A 19,870-nucleotide genomic window follows, 5' to 3' on the forward strand; every position below is an offset into this window, starting at 1 on the left:
GATGTTTTCTGATAGTGACAGGAGAATACCAAAGAGGGAAAAAGGTTAATCTAAAGAAACCACAAAACATTAATCCATGAAGTCAATCCAACAACAGCAGGATATGTCTCTTGCAAAGGATAATTAAATCAAAATCAACATGTGTAAGGAAGATGCACAAGTCAGTACATAATTGAAGACTTAAAAATCAGATCTGAATCATGGGAACCAAAATTAAGAACCTTGAACTGTGTTTCATCATTTTAATACTTCTGTTTAGATACAAATGCTGGAATTCCATAAGAAAATGTCACTATTACAGCCTTCTGGGCAAGATGCAGATGAAGTGTTTGAGAGAGAATCCTGCTATGTGGGCCTCACATCTCACACCACAATACTGAGAGCTGCATAAAGTAATCAAAATGTAAAAACATTGTTGGAAATTGTATGGGCTGTTTCTTGATAGATCCCAGGGCAGGAAGCTTCATAGGGTTTTCTGGAAGCATCCAAATCTTGTGTACACTGTAGACATTTATTCTTTTGGTAAGATGCAGTGAAAATGTGCATTTGGCTTGGGAAGCCAGGGAGAGGAAGGAGGGAGGGGAATCCTTTATATATGCTTCGAAACCTCCCAGGCATTTAATGAGAAAATCCCTTAGAAAATACGAAATTTCTGAATTATATTTTAGTAAAAAAAATGTTGTATAGGTAAAGGGCATAATATGGGGCCTTGGGAAATTTGTTTTTAATTCCAAGTGCTTCTTTTCAGGGTAAAAGAAGTACTCATGTGCTTAAAGTTCAGCATATGCATAAATCTTTGGCTGGACTAAAGGCTTTATCAAGATTGTGGTGTACTTCAGGTCATATCCAAGATTGTGCATAGTGTATGTTCCTAATAGAAGGAACTGCAACTGGTGGGTGATTAGCTTAGGGTGATTAAAATACTGAGCTGAATGCAGAGCTATCACCACAAGCAGCCACCTGGGCAAATTTTGCCCTTGATGCCCAAGAGCACTAGCATTAAAGACCTCTTACAGTGAAGGCCAGAGAGGCTGCCCAGAGACAGCTTGGTGCTGACTGCGTCCAAGTGCTTTGCTGTCGCTGCACAAGTGATGCAGGGAGTTTTGTGTCTGCCTAATTGAGCTAAAAGCTTCAGAAAAACCCTATCATGTGGTATTTGGCTTGTCAAAATGACAAGCAGCAGTTGGAAAAAGCAACAGGAGAGTTTTTTTGCAAGATGTATGTATATACATCAAATTGTTGCAAAACAAACCTTCTCTTGGTAAAACAGCCACTTGCACATGGCTTTGGAGAGCTGCCGGAGGCAGAGACAGCTGGGGTTGATGTAGATCAGGTGTGAGCTGTATGGGAAATGTTTTGATTTTGGCTCACCTGCTTACTCTGCCTGTCTTATTCTGCCTGTGCTCTTACCTGGCACAGATAAAACAAGTCAAAAAACAGTCTCTTTGTTTTTCTGACTTTTTTCTCCTGCTTCCTAAGCTAAAATTTTAAATGTCAGCTTTTCAAAATGTGGCATTTTCAGGAAAGTGTTAGAGCCTGGGTCTTACTGAGTGGAAAATGTATTTCCAGTTCAAAGGGTTTTGAAACAAAACAGAAAAGGCCAAGACAAATGAAAAAGACTGGGGGAACAATAGCTGAAGCTCTTCTCTAACTGGATTTTCAGATGTGGCTGTCAGCATCTCTTCTCCTTAGGGAATGTAAAAGAAAAATTGAAATCTAAATCTTGCATGCCTTAGAAGTTGCTACCTTGCCTGGCAACACCTGTAGACACTGTGGGTTTTGTGGCTCTGGACAAAATGAAGAGAAAAAACACTTATTAGAGCACAAATTTTGACAGTTGCAGAAACAGGGCTGCTCTAAAATGCTGTCACCCTTTGCATCTTCCAATGCTACCTCGAATATGCAGAGGAATATACTTGAACCTAAAATAGACTTCAACTGCATGATCTCAAATATACTCAGAGATGATAAAGCCAGTAGTGTCACTGTGATGGTGCAGTTTGACCAAACTGCACATCTTCTTTCATGTAACTCAGCCCAACAAAGGACATAATTCCATACCTAAGACCATCTTCTGTGTTCTAGTGGCTTTTCATGAGGACTGGTTTGATCTTCTCTGCAAAACAGGTAGGAGCCCTTGCCTCAGTGATTTGTGTCTCAAAGAAGAATGTAAGCAAGTGCTTAAACTTCTAGTAAAGCATCCAATGGAAAATTTGCCATGAACTTTGCTGAGGCCTTAGTAGTTTGCATTGCTCAGACACCTTTCTGAGGTTTGAGGATGTGTCATTAAAAACTCCAAATGTTATCAAGTTAATTACTAAGAGAAACTTAGTTAAGAACTACACAGAGGCAACCTGGAGCTGCATTAATGTTCAAGATCACCATGTTTCATTCTAATAGGATATTCAGGTCTCAGCAGCTCAGGGTTCCTTTGCCATCACTGGTGCTCTCAAGAGGAGACACCAGGAGGGATCAGATATCTGCAGGAAACCCCAGACATGTGCCTCTGTTAACAGATACCTTCCCCTCCAACACCTTCAGTCTCAGATCCTCCAGAACAGAGAGCAACACCATTATTTTTGTTTCATCTATTTGGAAGAAACTGAGCTTCCAGCAGGGTGTGAGGGCAGTGTGATGACTACAACTTCAGCCTGTAAAAAGAGAACATCTGGGAAAATGTGTGTCGCTTGTCATCCCCAGGTGTAGCTCTGCTCCTCCCATCCTCCATTCAGGCAAGATTCCACTATTTCTGCCTTCACAGCAAGTTACAAAAAGACTGAGAGAACATGAGGAATATAAAGCTTATGTTGTAATTCTCTCCTATACTCATACACACACGTATTTCCCTTTCTGGTGCGGAAACCTGCCTGATACCAACTGTTTACATGGGTACCTTTCATTCTAGTTGGTCATCCAGAGGGCTATTCCTCAAGGGAAAGAAAAACAAACAAACAAACAAACATGCTAAAAAGGAAAAGGAAACCAAAGTAAATTAAATGTCCTTTCAGCCAATTTTATGAACAGCCCTCAGCTATTAATTTACCGGCATTCTTCCAGAAGGCGTGAGCTGCTCCATGGCGACAGCCAGCAAGCATGAACATACCCAGCATAGCATCCCACAGAGCCACTAAAGGGAACTTTCAAAAGGAGCAAGAATGCTTAAAGTTAGCACAAGGTACTGCATCTTACCCGAAAGGGAGAGGATCTATAGCAGGCATGGCTGTTATATAGGTCAGTGTAGGCTGTGTAACTATTTGGCTGTCAGAAACTGCCCTTACCATAGGCATATCACTGCCTTGTAATATGAGATATCTTGCAGTTTTTTCTCGTATGTGAGGCATAGGTTACCGTGATTTTTTTGTATACAAGTGTGACTCACTTCTCTGTCTTTTAAACACGTTTGCAACAAAAAAAAAATTGTTCATTGTAAAGCAGAATAAGGGAAATATATCACTCCCCTCTTTGGGGTTTTAAAAGCCTTTTAAGGCTGAGTGACTCTGACATTGCATTTTGTGTACACCAGGCTGAAATTCAGTTTCTGAAGTGCAAGATTAAAACCTATTTTAAGATTGTTTCACATTAGCAGAACCCTATTCTGGTATGAAGAGAACAGATCCCTGATATCCTTGGCTTTTGGTTTGTGGTGATGGTCTTTGTTTATGATTTTGGTTCTCAAGTGTGATTTTTATTTATTTGTTGTAACAATTCTGGAAGGTGCTAGATTAGCAGCCCAGGAGACCAATGTCATAAAGTGACAGTTCGAGTCATACCATAAACCCACTCCAATGGGATTATCTCTAGGCAGGAGGAGGAGAGTTTAATGAGCTCTGTCAATTCATTAGCCCTTCCCTTCTGAGGCAGGCATAAAGGGTCACACTTAGTGTCAGTAGTGCTGGTAGCTGTTCCAAAATAAACACAAATCCAGCTCATTTTAAATCAGGCCACTGAGCAAGTCATAAACTGCTGTAAGCTGTCATTATCATGTGAGGCTGAAGCGGTTCTTTTGATGCCCCACCACTTTCATATGGTTGACCCTTCCCCGAGGACTTCTCAGTTTTTATCTTTCTACTTTTTATGGTTTTAAATACAAAAGCTGGCAATGTGGGTTGTTCCAAAGACTCCTGGTGCAATATTAGTAGCCACCCATGTCCTGGAGACTTGCTGGGGTGAGCACCATTCCCCACAACAACCCCACTCTTCGCTAAAAGGAAACCCAGAGGAATGTGCCAGTATAGTTTCCAGATGATCCCCCATTGCCATGGTGATTAGCAAAGTGGGGTTACAACACACACCTTGGAGAACACCTCCTTCACCATGCAGCTGAGTCAGCCCCAGGAGGGAGGTCACTCTCTGCTGAGTGCTGAACAAGTTGATGAAGTGACCACTTTTCCTCTGGCAACATCAGACCTTGTGACTATTCTCCAGTTGTGGTCTAGGTCACTCCACTTACCCAGTCTTTCTCAAAAAAACAGGAGGATCTATTCTGACAGTTTCTCTTTTCTATTCCCACAGGGAGACCTTCAGAGATCCCTCATTCAGGTGGATTTTGGAGATGGCATCGCTGTGTCATATGCCAATCTCAGCTCAACAGAAGATGGGATCAAGCATATTTACCAGAATGTGGGCATATTCAGAGTGACTGTGCTGGTGGAAAACAGTCTGGGATCTGACAATGCTGTCCTCTACCTACATGTTACATGTATGTATGTTCATACTAGTTGTTAGCTCCTGTCATTCCTAAAACAAAATTACTTGTGCTTAGAGATGACATTTGAGGCTTTGCAGCTGGGAGCAGAGTGATAGGATACTATGAGTGTTTGTCTTCCCTCCAGCAAAGGAGTCCAGACTGAGAGCAGCCACAAGCAACAGTGATGTTTTCTTTTATATCATGTTCAACCTGTAATTTTGCATAGTCTTATTTGGGACACCTCAGAGGAGTATCCAGCCGTTTCTCAGATGCATCTTCATTAGCATGTTTACGCTTCCAGAAAAACAAAGACATTCAGGTCTTTAATCACTTTTAAAAGCCTTGACTTCTACTTTATATATCTGGTTTGTTCTCTAATGAAATACAACCACATCTGCGATGGAAACCTTTTCGTTGTCATAGGAACTAAAATCTTTGTGTTAAAGAGTATTACAAGAAAAAATATTATCTTCTCATTGCTCTTCTGCTGTTCTTTTTAACCTTTTAATACTTCAACTGCCTCTGATTTACAACTGCAATGTTTCTCAAGTCCTTGCATAAAACCAGCAATGTATTCTTTCATATTTTTTCTAGTGCATGGTTATGGACCCAAAGGGTCAACTTATTGTTGAAATTTTGTAACATCCCTAGTGGATTTTGGTTTAGACCATCATTTTTTTCATACAGCCTATAGTGGGGTTTTTTTGTCAATTATTTATGTTTTCAACTGCCTGCCTGTATGCCAGATGTAATGAGAAAAATGAAATTCCAAAACTTAAAGTTATGCTTACAGAAATTCCACTTACACTCTACCAAATTAACTCCATTTATTATATAGGTAATTTACTACATTCCATATACTTTAACTCCAGTTAAAGTACTTCGTAGCTGTACTTCATACAGCTGCCTCTTCAGGGGAAGAGGGGCAGCTCTTTAATGGTGCACCTTCGTATCGACAGATGGGAGCAGTGGGAGGTATAGCCGTGGGAGACAGGAGGTTTATGAGGGAGCACTAGAGAAGCAGGAGCAAATATCTCCCCGAATGCCTCCCTTCTAAAGGACCTTCAGTTCACCATCATAGTGTACCTTTTATGATTCCCTTAACCTGATAGATCCCTGTCTGTGGCAAACATTTATGTCACATAATCCTTCAGCATATCACATGTTTGAAAGGCTTGTAATACCTTGCAAAAATAACTGTATTCATAAATTAGTTTATCGTTAAGCTCGGGATTTTTATCTGGGGGCTTAGCCTATATCACTTCTATGCTGAGGAACTGGTGAATCAGGATGAACTCTGAGCTTTCAGAAAGCTACTGATTTTTATTTTTAGTAATTCAAATATCATCCTAGGTAGGGTAGAGAAAAAGACCTCTGGTCAGAATAGGCATTTATACACTTTTGTGTAATATCTTCACTTCTGGACTCATTTTCAAGTTTGTGTCTCTGCGTGTGCTTGCATAATTATCATGGGAGCTGCTGAGAGCTCTGAATGCCTAAATCCCCATCTCACTGCTGCTGGTTATAAAAGTCAGCTCAACAGGAGTCGTCTTGTTTTTTTTTTTTACTCTTTGTAAAGGTCATTGGAAACAAATGGAGAAGTGTTTTGGTGGTTGATATTTCGCAGGAGGTTCTGACAGCCTCGTGCAAGCAGGGTTTGTAATTGTTTGCTGTTTGACAAGAGATGATTCCATGGGGACCATTGCAAACCCTCAGCCTATCTGCAAAGTAATGAGGCCGTGTAAAGCAACAACTGCTTTCTTGTGCAACAATTGCAAAGTGGAAGGAGAAGATAGGTGTCCAGCCTTTGCTCTCGCTCATAATGGTGTTCTGCTTTATAGCTGTTTTAATCAATTTCTTGATAAATTGAAATCTTAAGGACTGTTTTGGTTGTTTAAGTGGTACAGGAAATAAACAATATTCGGATACGTTCCTGTGACTTAGCAGCTGATAGTGTATGTTTCCATATTGCACGTAGGTAATCCCAGCACAGGATTTAAGTCCTGTGCAATCATTGTAGCCAGGCCCAGATTATATGTGCTTAAACCCTTGGAGAAGTGACGGCTCTAAGGGATATGTCTCACCTTTCTCTACATGACAAGGACTAGGGACTTCAAAACAGCTTGTGGACTGAGCATGGTGCCACTCAGAGTAGCAACAGATTTGCTGAGGACAGAGACATACAGTAAATCCAGTCCCCTCCAGAGCCTAACACCCAGATCCACAGAAGCTTCTAAATCCTGTTTAAATGCCTGCATTGCCACTCAGCTCTCTGCTGACCATTCTGCTGGGAGTGTATGAGCTTGATCTTTTTGGAGTTTTGTGAAAATACCTGTCCTTACAATAGATGCACACACTGCAGCGTAAAGATCCACAGAAACACAGTGTGCAGCCTGAATGCTCAGGGAGTTTTAGGAGGGGCTACTAACTGTACCCCCTTGTTACCAGGTTAATACACGTGTCTGCAGCCAGATCTGGGCCTTTCAGCACCCTTCCCTACCTGTGGCAAACAGCCTTGCTGAGGGGAAAACTGCAGGCACTGTCCCACAGTCCTTGTGATCTCAAAGATCAGTGAACTCTCCATCCTGTGCCCTCCTCATCCTCCTGCAGCCACGGCGCCAGCACAGGGTAGCCTTTGCTGCAGTTGGTCCAGGGATCCAGAAATGCAGGTTATTGTGAGGCAGGAGTATTTTGGGGTGGATGGACTGTAGACTATATATAAACTGCTTCTCCAGCCAAAAAGCTGTCTCTGAACTGTCCTCACAGGTCAGAATTTTCCTCTGGAAAGCTATGTATTTGCCTGAATGCTTCAGAATAACATCACCTGCTCAAGTGAACCTTTTGAGAAGCTTCACCATTTCTGTTGTGTGGCACTTGTGCACAGTTTTTTCCTGGGGCAGGTGAAGGTTGTAGTCTCCATGGGCCTGCATGAAGCTCAGAAATGAATTCTCTTCAAACTTACCTGGGAGAAAGCAGTCTCCTGCCAAGCAAAGGGCCTATCCAGAGTGAGCTATCCCCATCTACTGGCCAGAGAATAGTTCAGCATTTCAGCCACTTTGACCCATCATCTATTTGCACAGAAATACTGAGGTAGAACTGGCTTGCTTGAGCCACTTTCTTGTTCTTTCATGGCCACCATATGGTGGAGGTCTGAGGAGATGCTGGACACCCTCTGCAGTGCAGGATTATTTGAGATTTATTCAGAGCAACCGTGCAGTTATGTTGGAGTGTATTAGACTTTATCTGGGCTCCACTGTCTCTGCTGTCACTTCACAGTGTTAGGCTGTGCTGACATTGGGCATTTGACAAACATCCCGAAGGAGACTAGACCTGCAAAATATTTAGCCTGAGAAGCAGCCATTTTTCAGGTCTCAGGGTCTTGATGAGAGCAGGCATGGAAATGTGTCTGAGCAGGGGAATGCTATTAAAATCATAAGGGTGAAATTCTGGCTTCTCATGAATTTTCAAGAAGTGTGTTTCCTCCTGATTATAAAAGGAAAAATGAGCCTTGGTTAGTCTGATCATGGATAACTCTTAATTGGGCTGCATCAAGTTAAGCAGCAGCTGTGTCTACAATCCAGTGAAAGCTGCATTTCAGTAATAAGCCAGGGATGCTGGTCCTTGTTTATGCTGGCATTGTTTATTCAGTCTGATCTGGTAGAAGTTTTGCTTGTCTGTCTCTCTCTGCCTGTGAGTGCTGTATAGGGTACAGGGTGCTTGCTCCAAAATGTGTGATGCTCCTTTAGGCTGAAAAGCACAGTCTAAATGGTAATACGGGCATGGCTTATGTCTTGAAAAATCCTTTCCTGAAATACACAATATCCTCTAGCAATGTATCTCAGCTCCATCTGGACAATGCAATCCCAGGCTGTGGTCTCTGCTTCTCATCACTGGGGAGCTTGCAGATGTGGACCGTGTATATGTGGTCTTAATTTGTTTAAGAAACCTATGTCCCCATGTCACCTGGGGTTTCTTTTTTTTCCTTTCTCTGTCACTCTCAGGACAACTGTTCCTTTCTTCTCTAAGCGAACAGTCAGAACACGTTTTAAAAAATAATCTGTGGGACAAGATGTAGCAACAAAGGCTCATCTGTCTCCAGAAGATGGGAAATGTGTAACCCTGGGCATAATGTCACTTGTCGAATGAATTATGTTCTGTTTATACTGAAGAAATAAAAGATTTTATTGAAGAAAAGAAGGGAGTATAAGGTAACATTAAAATGAAGGCACTCAGTGAATAGTTGCTTTCAGACAGAATTTCAGTGGATATTAATAGATAAACCACTGTTGAAGTTCACCAAATCATAGCAGTTTGCATTAGGGATGCTTCATGTTCACTGAAGCCATTTGTCCTGCACATTCATTTGTCTTCACAGTAAAGACAGTATTGACATAGCAAGGTTCTGCCTATATTAAGTTGTATATAACATCCCTGTGTATATGATGTTCGTTCAGTGAAGAGTCCAAGGTTTGCATTCCCAGGTACAGCGATAGCTGTTGTTCTAGGAGGAGCAGATTTAAGCTTGTCTCTCTAGAAATGGCACCAAGCTGAAACATTAACAGTCATGCCCCACAATGATTTGGAAGACCTCTCCCCTAAACCAATGGGTATCCCCTCAGCTCCCTTCCCCCAGAAATGCTCACCTGCTGCTTGTGTCTCTGCAGGCCCCTTGGAACATGTTCACTTATCTCTGCCATTTGTCACCACAAAGAACAAGGAGGTCAATGCCACGACAGTGCTGTGGCCAAGCCAAGTGGGAACACTTACTTACGTCTGGTGGTTTGGGAACAACACGGAGGTTTGTATTTCCTATGGACTGAGATCAAAATAGTATCAGAGGAGCTCTCTGACTGAGCAGGGAGGGAGAAATGGTTCTGTGAAAGCTTCTAAACAGTCACACATGCAAGAAAATTAAAAACCAGAGACTGAGAAGCTAAGGGTTCTTTGATGTGCCAACACTGAAATGTAAGAACCGCTTTTTCTTTGTTGCTGTGGCTTAGCTGTAGTGTTTATTGCCATTTTACATTAATTGCCAATAGCTTTCTTGTTGTCTTTACATCCAAGGTAGATGTCATGAACCAAAATCCAGAAGAGTGTTTCCAGTGCCTCCCACTCCAACAACAAAACACAACAACATAAAAAGCTTGGGTTTGGGGGTCGAGTTCAGGAAACTAAACTTTCAAATTGAAGCTGGTTTTATATCTGGAATTGACTTTACACAGCCCTAGAGTTTAAACCTCATTTCTCTGGTGACTAACAAGGGTAGAGATTGCCATCAGTTCTGTGCCTTCCCTTAAATGCTAAGCCCAGTCCTGAGCCCCCACACTCTATGCTAAAACACATGTGCCCAAAGACCTTATTATCATGTGCTACCAGTGAATAAAACATATCCCTGCCTCTGAGCTCTGCTCAGTTATGAGAACAGCATGCACCACCTTCTGTCACCTCTGTACTTGCGGTGCGGGTAAATCTGCACAGGCATTATAAATGTTATTTTACATATCTTTGTGGATGAAGTACCCAGAGAACCTAATTAGTCTCTGAGGGGAGAGATTCTCATGGATGTTGTAGAGCCAAGAGGGACCTTGAACCACACATGGTTATCTTCTGTGGAATGCAGGTCATCAGAGATTTTCACCAATACTTTCTGCTTTATTTAACTCTTTATGATTAAGGCAGAACATGACTTCTTGTTGTTTTGCATTAATAATTTCTCTCAGATGATGGAGAATTCATTGCTTCTCTTTCTTACCCCCTCCCCTAACTCTTTCCCCACAGCTCATTATCCTCAGCATTAAACACATGCACTGTGTTTGTAGTCTGTATTTATCTAGCTGCAGTTTCAAGCTGTTGGATCTTGTTATGCCTTTGTGTGTAGATTAAAGAACCCTCTGTACTATCAGAAGTCATCTCCCCCTATAGGTACTCACAGGCTGCGATTGTCACCTTTTAACCTTCCCTCTGATCTGCTAAGCTCATAAGTGATCAGAGTTGGTCTACCTCTGTTCTCATTGAAGCCAGAGTTTTACTACAGACTACAATAGCAACAGAGTTTGACTTCATCCTGAGTGCTTTGATGATCTCACCCAGAGTTCATTAATAAGTGAAAACAGAAGTTAGGGCAGAGACTGCTGAAAGGAGGCACAACTCATTGATGAACTGTTTTTGTACAGTGAAACAGGATGAGGGGATCTGTGTCCTCCCTAAATACTATCACTTTCCAAAAGTGATGTCTCCATGGCTAAGAATAACAGGGGAGAAATCTTAATTTGCCTTCTGGTTGTGTCACAACCTCTTTGAGATGACCAAAAATCACTGACAGCTAGATATGAGAAAAGTGTGGGACACCTGAGCAGTGAGTCTTGCAGGTCACCATCTTGCAGCAAAGATGGACACTATAACATGGGTTCCAGAATATGCTGCATGCTAAGTGAGAAGTAAATATTGGGGTCTTAAAACTTAGCTCCTTTGGAAGTTATAGTACTTTACTTGAAGCTTCCAGAGGACATAATTATCTGGATCCCTGGGCCCTCTCCAGAAAATAGTCTTCCATGTCACAGGACCCTTTCTGTGTCTTAAGTTTCCAAGCTGGAACTGACTCTCTAAACCATGCCAACAGGCTAGAGAGCCAAACTCATTTCTACTTTTCAGATAAATTAACTTTATTTCTTCTTTTCTGATATATTTGCAGCCACTGATCACATTGGAAGGGAGCATCACATTCACATTTTCTGTGGAAGGGATGAACACCATCACCGTTCAGGTCTCAGCAGGAAACACCATCCTTCAGGACACAAAGACTATAGCTGTGTATGGTGAGCCCTCCCCACTTCATTTTGCATAGGATTCTCCACAGTCAAGAGCTGCAGAGCCAGGAGACCTGGCAGCAACATGAGGTCTTTATTCCAGAATGCCTGGACTGAAATTGTAATATCAGTTTTAGTATTATTTGTTCAGCATAGCATCTCTGAAGGCAATTGACTGACATTCATCCAGATTGAGTTGATTGCAGAAGGTTGATCTCCTTCCCAGAGCACTCTGCATCTGCTCTATGACTATTTGGCCATCGGACATGATTGTGAAAATGTTAGGTCATTTTGTGAGCTAGTTTTCCCCCTTTTTGGCCAGCAGAGGCCTCTTAACTCTTGCAAAAGCTGTTTAGCTTGAAAAAGAAGTCAATGCTGTGTGCTGTAGTTCTGTACAGAAATCTGTATTGATTTGTTATTGTACTTGGGTCTCAGAGGCAGTTGGGGCACACAAATATTGTATCATATAGTGTAGATGTAGTCTAAGAACCACTGGGAATCCCAGTTTTAGCTGTTTCTACTAAGCACATGGTTTTAGTGATTGGTGTGGGCACCTCTGTTAACAGCAATAGAGACTGAGACATGTATTGCCAAGGCTAGTCCCCTCCTTACCTTTATCCTTGTCCCCTTCCAGTTAAGATTTCAAGTGTTTGTGGCATGTCTATGAGAGTACAATCCCAGCTGCTTTCACAGGGCTTGCCTGCTTCAGGAAGTCAAGATGAAAGTAACATTTCAGTTACATTCCCAACACAGCGCTCTTTCCAGTGCTCTTCATCCATTAAAGCAGGGACCCAGCGGCCTTTTTGGTTTTGTGACACTTGAGCAGTGAATCTTTCAGATTCTCCAAATCTCTCAGTGAATCTCTCAGACACACTGCTGGATTCTCTGACAGTCTGTGCATCACCTGCAGATTAATTAAGCAAAATATGAGCTGCAGCAGGTTTCAGTAGGTTCTGCCCACTGGTGCGGCATTGAGGCATTTCACAGTGTTTACTCACCACTGTGTCATTGTATCTGCAGAGCAATTTCAGTCCCTGCGCTTATCATTCTCTCCGAACCTCGATGACTACAATCCAGATATCCCTGAGTGGAGAAGGGACATCAGTAGAGTAGTCAAGAGAGTACTGGTGGAGGTAAGCAATGTGTATAACCTGCATTACAATGGTTCTAATTTCTACTTTGTGCCTACATTAGGACTGGCTCAGCTCTTCTTGCAAGATGCCTCTCTGTTTCTACCAACTATAAAAGGCAGTTAGACTGATGTTGGAGGCCAGATTCCCACATTTTAGACAGGTGACATTATCCCATTCTATGACAGTCTGGTGCTCAGAGTCAGCCTTCCATTTATTCTTTTTACTGACAGTGGGCATATAGAAAGCAAATCACGTATACCTATCTCTGGCTGTACAAATGTCTTTACTGATGCATAGCAATTCTTACTTCTTTCACTGATATACAGCAGTGGAAAGTAGTGCTACTCTAATGGAATTACAAATATGCTGTAGGAAATTTAAGAGTCAAAAAAGAAAATATTTTTTGTTACATAGAAGAGCACCACAGTAAGTGTTCTATGTCCTTCACATAGCATGAGGATCATGGGTCAGAATTGGATGCTATTTATCCCATCAACACTGTGGAGAAGCTGTGAAGTTCTGTTTTTAACTGTAGAACAGAATGTCATAAAAATATCCTTGTGTGGCTGAAGATTTGGATTTCAAACTGAGAGGCTAAGAAAAGTTAGAGACAGCTGGGATTTCCCAGCTCAGCAGAAAAATAGTGAAACTGTTTGAAACAGGGTTTCTACTTTCTTTTTTTAAATAAATTTACTCAGATTTTTGAAAGGATGCAAGGCTTGTAGCTGTTTTTAGCAGGTTTATATGTTCATTTGTGTCATTATCTGTGCAAAAAGACTGGAAAGACACTGCAATAATCACTTGCACACAAACTTGTCTGGATTGTTTCTGAGCTTCTTTCTTCAATTTCCTCAAAACACGGGAGAAGAAGAGGGAGGAAAGAAAAAAAAAATCCTGGAGCTTGTTCCTCTGACTTATTTATGTCAGTATCAAGTATTCAAGGATGCATTTATCTTCAGGATGAATTTTCAGAATATAAACAACTCAATAAAACAAAATCAAGCCATAAAAAAGGATTATAAAACTACAGTACCAAGGCTACATTCAAAAGCAGAACAGTGAAAACAAAGAGAGTCTTTTTGTTGAGTAAAAAAAATATAAAAAATTGATAGCTAATTATCCCTCTTTACATAGCTAAATGATTCACCTTAAACAAGCCTTTGTGCGAAGTTCCTGTAAAAATTAAAGATAAAACCAATAGATTTCTACAGCAATTAAGTAAACTTGTGAAAAAATGAGTTGAATAACTAAATAATTCAATAGGAAATTATAACTGTGCTATAGAATTTTTATGAACTTTTATTAAAGTATTACATTTTTATTACAGAGTACCATAGACTTGGATAAAAGTTCTGCATAAGAAATTATATCTCTCTACTAAAATCTGATCTTCTCTCTATGTAGGGATAATTTCAGATTATCACAAAATATCCTACTTGTATTATGATCATAATTATTTGCTCAGATCATTGATTTTTTGAGTCCTGTCTCCCGCTTTTGATGAAGAAGACAAGAATAAACTGAGTAGATCAGCCAAAAGCTTCCAGATAAAAACAAATCATTCCCAGCCTCAGAAAATGAAGACTTTCCATTAACTGCTAATACTGTGTCCTTTTCTTGATATCTTAAAACCACCTGTTAGGCAAGCACAAATAATGTGAGCCCTGGCTTCACGGAATATTTGGAAAGAATATGGAATATTTATGTTGTTGTAGTTGTTGTGTTTGTTTTTGTTTTTTTTTTTTTTCCTAAATCCACACTAAAAAAAAACCAACAGCAACAAACACATGTGCTTGTCCTTGGCGTACAGTGAAGGAGGTTTCCCTCTGCACAGCTCCTCAGAGTGTTCCCTGGGCTGCCAGCAGTCACATGTGGGACAAACACAGAATTAGCCAAGGCAATGGTGATGTGTAGTCAGTTCCACTGATTCCTCGTTCTCTCTCCATCATTTCCTTCAATAAGCAGCACTCCAAGTCTTTGCTCCTGAACTACTAGGGAGAAGAATTCATGAGGTTTAGGTCCAATTAATGTCTTGAGAGGGTTGCAAGTTCTGACTGCAGGGGAATCTCTGTGCTGCTTCCAGCTGCTGTGGTCTGCCTTTATATCTGAGGGCACTTTTTTTCCTTTAAAAAGTGACCTACTAAATTCAGCACTTAGAAACTTGAGATTTAAGTGCATTTGCTGGATAATCCACAACACAAAGAGGCAATGGAGGAAGATTCCACAAACTATATTTCTCCTCCTTTTTGCTGACGAAACTTCCTGGAGGCCAAACTAGCTCCTTTTCTGGAAAAGAACTCTGCAATCTGATTGGGTTATGTCCTGGTAACAGCAGCTGAAACCCATGACCAGAGATGACCCTGATCATGATGCCTGTGGGGTACTTTTTTCTGAGTTTTGACTAATTTGTGTTGAAGGCATATCTGGGTTTAGATGGGTTGCTTAAGATTATCAGCCAGCAAGATAAAAAAAGTTGCAGATTAATACAATCTTTAAAGCCTAAAGAAGAAAGAAATGACCCTCATTAACTTGTGAAATTGACCCAGGATGTGAATTATAAGAATTTGTTTGACTTTTGGGATTCTAACTTGATTCATCATCATCATCTCTCTCTTCCAGAGTGTCCACAAGGCTTTTAAGATGTTTTGGCTAATCGCACCTCTAGAGTGCAATTCTGCCCACATACCTTGTCCTTTAACATTCGGCTTCTTAACATTGACTAAATGAAGAACCTCAGGGACTAACTTGGGATGGTCAGATAACTTTAAAATAGCACAGTTTAGACAAAGCGAATAGTACCATATGCAACTGTTATTTAGGAGCTCCTTTTAGCATGTCTGATTATCACTGTTGCCTTAGGACCTTGTATGTTTTACTGGAGAACATATTAAAATAGTGTAGATCAGGAAATTATTAATCCCTGACTTTTTACCTGAAGTGGGTTTTAATGAGATTCTCCCTTTTATACCAGATATACCCTAAATCATTTGTATAAGCACTGTGATACCTTAGCAAAGAAGCTGTCAGCATTCAATGCCATCCCCACTGTTTATCTGTCCATTAATTGTCTATATATCAGGCAACAGGTATTTCAAGCAAGCATATTCTGGTCTCAGTGCTCCCCGGTCTGCCCACATCTGCTGAACTCTTCATTTTACCTTATCAAGATGCCACCGAAGAAAATAAAAGAACAGCAGCAGACCTAGAGCAGGTATTGTGTCCATTACTTGGAGAAGTGTATGGTTATGCATTTGTGTGTGTGTGTGTGTGTGTGTATATATATATATATATATATATGTGGGATTTCCAAGACAGGTCAGAACAAATAATTATTGTGGTACAAATGCATTTGATTCATTGGGGTCTAAATGACAACCGTGGTACATACTTGTTGTTTTTTAGTTGGTTGAGTTTTGTTTGTGTGTTTGTTTTTCTCTCAAACACTGGAAACAGGCTTTGGAGCTGTATTTGGGAGTGGAGACTCCCATTTGAGTTCCCTCAGTAGTGTTAAATTGATATAAATTTGTATGATGTCATGTCTCTCCCTTAAAAGTTTTGTTCTACTTCATGGCAGTAGTAAGAAAGCAGGAAGGATTTAGGGGATGATTCCCACTAGCATGAACTGGAGTAGCCTCATAAGGCAAAGTTTATGAGGCTGTCAAGAGTTTAGGAAGCACTGGAGAACAGAGCTGGATGTTAGACCTGGGCAAATCAGAACTTCATTACTTTAAGGCACAAGAATGGGGTTGGATCATCTCCCTGCCTTCTTCATGATGTGTCAGCCTCAGTGGTATGGGGAAATCCTCAGCATTACTGGATGCCTGCTACTCCATTGGATGGCACAAGGGCTTTGCCATTTCTCTTTGGATTTGTCCCTTAATTTGTGAATGAAGTCTTCCCATAGGTGCATGTATCAACAGTATCTTCCCCTTCTTGTACTCTTGTTTTCTAATAGCCTTTTCATTTGCCTGACCTGTAATTGGCTGTTGCAATTGCCTCCTCTGGTGGTCTAGAACCTTGTTAACTTAGCTGTGGCCTCAAACCACTAGTCATCCATATTCTTAAGCTTTCGCTTTCTCAGCATCCTTAGGTATCGTCTTTTTTTTTGACAAATGAATTTCCTCTGAAATTTTTGCCACCCATGTAATAAACAAAATATATGGAGATTACTGCTCTGCAAAACCTCACCTTTTCTTCTTCATCCCCCTTCTCCTTTCCTCTGTGAAAGATTGGCAAGGAAGCCAATCCATAAACTTTGAAATTTACATCTGACCCAGCTCCCCTCCTGCACTCAGCAACTCAGTACTTTGTCAATTACTCCCTCTCTTTGTCTCTTGCTTTTTTTCCCCCCTGTAAAAACGGAGTCTCTATGGCTGTGGTGGAAGGAAGCCCTGACAGTGCTCTCTTGACCCTTTTTATGGACAAGAAGAAATGTCATTTTCAGTGAGACTCCAGCAACTCTATGGCATTCTGCAGAGTCCAAGTGGTAACCTTTGAGGAGAGAGAAACTATTCACTGCTTACAGCCAGTTGTTTCTTGTGGAGAAGTATCTCCCCTGCTCCCATCAGGATGGTCAGAATGTTTTTCTTATTAATCTGTGGGTACTGCGTTCCCCTTCCTTGTTACTGTAGTAAAAAATAGCATTGTTTTTGGTGTGAACTGCCTAAGGAGGGCCCTAAAAGTTGTCTGTGCCCTCAGCTCTGAAGCATATTCTGATACTGTTCCTGGTTTGTCATCCCTTTGGCCTGTGATCCTTCACTATCGCTTTCCCAAAGCGTTTCCCAAAGCCCATCCAAGAGCTTCTCTCTGTGCCCAAAGTCACTGGGATGAGTACTGGGAGCAGATGTTTTGCTGATGACAGCTTAAGTTGCTTCGTAGGTACTTTGTGATGTATAGTGTTCTTTTCTGGTTGGAACAGAATTCTGTTTGTGTTCATGAGTAAGCAACAAGCTATTCAAAGGCACCCATGTGAGTTTGCATGTTTGCAGGTGCACACCCAAAGGAGTTAGTTATGGGTTATTTTTCTCTAATTTGAAATAGCAACTTAAAACTGTACAGGAACAAAGTGAAAATAGTTTGCACAACCACTGCAGTGGAATCAGATTTCTTAAGGAAGCAACTATATATGTTCCTTTTTTCTTTTTTTCATGGTATCATATCACATGTGGAAGCTGTTCTCCAAACCTGAGACTCATGGTGAGCCTATCCAGAAACACAGCAACAAATAGTTTCTGTCCCTTCCCATTAGAATGGATCAGATGCAGAGGAATTACAGAAAACAATGTTTCTCTTCTGCAAAAGCTCTTGTTTCAGCACCTGAGAGAGGGAAAACCCAACCCATTCTCAAAATCAAAAGTTAGTGAAACTGAGTGAAACACCACAGAAGGGCACAAAACCCACCATGCATGATGTAGGGACGGATTTATCAGGAGAATGAACTGTGCTTATAGCCCCCTCCTTCTCTTCCCTTCCTGTTAGAGCGTCCTAGATTCAGCATGTATACTTGCTGTCATATGATGTGGATGTGGTGACATAGACCTGAACCCACCATACTCCCATGCCAGGTACCAGAACAGAGGAAGGACACTTAGTTGTCCTATATTCTGCTCGTCCAACCTGGGTTTGAAAGAGAGAAGCCATGTGAGTGGTGCATGCTAACTTTTGTTAGCTAGAACATGCAAGGCTAAGGACATCTGGTGGAATGGAAGGGAAAAGTGACAGAAACAGTAGCTGAAGAAGGAATTCAAACTACATCTCCCCACATGAAACTCCTGAAGTTGCTGCAGGCCATGTCTGTCACAGAGCACCTATGAGGATTTTGGACAACTTGCTTAACCAACCAAGCTGTATTTCATCACCTGAACTAGAACATTATTCTGCCATGAGTAACAGTGAAGGGTACATGTGGTTTCATGGACTTCCACATTTACCAGTAAATCTGATATATATCTAATGACTATCAAGGGGTTACTTTCTCCCTGTTTTCCCTTGAGTCTGGTCTATTTTTATCTGGTTCATACTAATTTGGCTTTTTAAGCATACCTTTGGGTGTCTCTGTCCAGCCAGTCTGTGATCTCTAGGTACATAATTCCCGTAGACTTCAGAGGCAGCTGGATGTCCACTGTCCCTTGAAAGTCTAGGTCTTAGTCTCCCACTTGTCCAAGTCTGTAATACTACTCTGTGTCACTCATCTTTTATGAGTCTAAACACAGTAAGCCATCAATTGTTGGGTACAATAATAGTGGGACTGTGGATGTTGTCCTAGGCCCTGTATCACAATTGACAAATATATATTTCCGTGTAGTTTTCCATTAGGGTGATGCATTTGTGTCTCATGCTCTTGTTGAGGCTGTGGGTGGATGGTAGAAGTTATTTTCTCCTTGAGCTGATGTACCACTCTCATTCAAGTGCCCCAATTTTTTTTGTGTGTGTGTGTGTACACACAGTACCAATTATTGTCATATCTGTTTGCAGATTGCATTTAGAAATGTGAACTCTGCATTCCTGATATTTCCCGTGGGAGACTGAAGTACCTTTTAAAAAGTTCAACTGCTCTTGACAGCTAAAAAAATATGCCACATATAAAGCTGGGGACATTTTCTCAATATGAAGCATGGGACAATTCCATCTCATACATAAACAAAATTTCTGAGGAACTTAGATTGCTTGATCCACTCCACTTTCTGTAGTCAGTGTAAAGTGATTCTTCATAGCTTCATAAAAATCGAAAGGCCTTTTCATCCTGCAGAATTCCAAAATATTTTGCATATTCTTGTGTTTACGACCAGAGTATTGTGACTTTGCTTTTTTTTTTCTTTTTACTGGGTTACTTAGTTCCTTCATTTCGCAGTAACTGAGGACAGATTGCTAACCTGCTTAAAAATGTAGAAATAGTTGGCAGATGTAAAATGCTGTGTTTTGATTCGCATGTTATCACTACAACACCACTAAAATATCCCAAACCTTGCAAATACACCCACCCAGAATTGCCATTGGCCACTTGGGCTGGCATGCAGTTGTTACATCATCTTTATGGACAGGCTTGGTGAATGTGATGATTACAGAATTCAGATCTGCCACTTCAAAACCCCTGAATTCTTTCTCTTCAGTGAAGGGCAAACCTCAAATTAGTTGCATTTCAAGTAATTTTTGAGTAATTTTTAGCACTAATACAATTCAAAATGAAAGCGTGGTAAGAAAATATTCTCCTTACAATTCAGTAGAGGGCAGTGATACAAATACAC

At 41.0% G+C, this 19,870-nt stretch overlaps 1 protein-coding gene across 4 annotated transcripts in view; it reads left to right on the top strand.

The window, feature by feature from the left end:
* The window catches only part of SORCS1 (sortilin related VPS10 domain containing receptor 1), a 285,482-nt gene that overhangs the window by 249,530 nt on the left and 16,082 nt on the right, over positions 1-19,870 (top strand). For all 4 annotated transcript variants that reach the window (XM_065067076.1, XM_065067077.1, XM_065067078.1 and 1 more), the window contains exons 19-23: positions 4,513-4,699; positions 9,352-9,485; positions 11,379-11,502; positions 12,514-12,626; positions 15,706-15,837. In XM_065067076.1, coding sequence (XP_064923148.1) covers positions 4,513-4,699; positions 9,352-9,485; positions 11,379-11,502; positions 12,514-12,626; positions 15,706-15,837 — 690 coding nt within the window. The remainder of the gene's footprint in view (positions 1-4,512; positions 4,700-9,351; positions 9,486-11,378; positions 11,503-12,513; positions 12,627-15,705; positions 15,838-19,870) is intronic.

Source organism: Columba livia, chromosome 6, assembly GCF_036013475.1.
Source record: "Columba livia isolate bColLiv1 breed racing homer chromosome 6, bColLiv1.pat.W.v2, whole genome shotgun sequence".
Taxonomy (NCBI): domain Eukaryota; kingdom Metazoa; phylum Chordata; class Aves; order Columbiformes; family Columbidae; genus Columba; species Columba livia.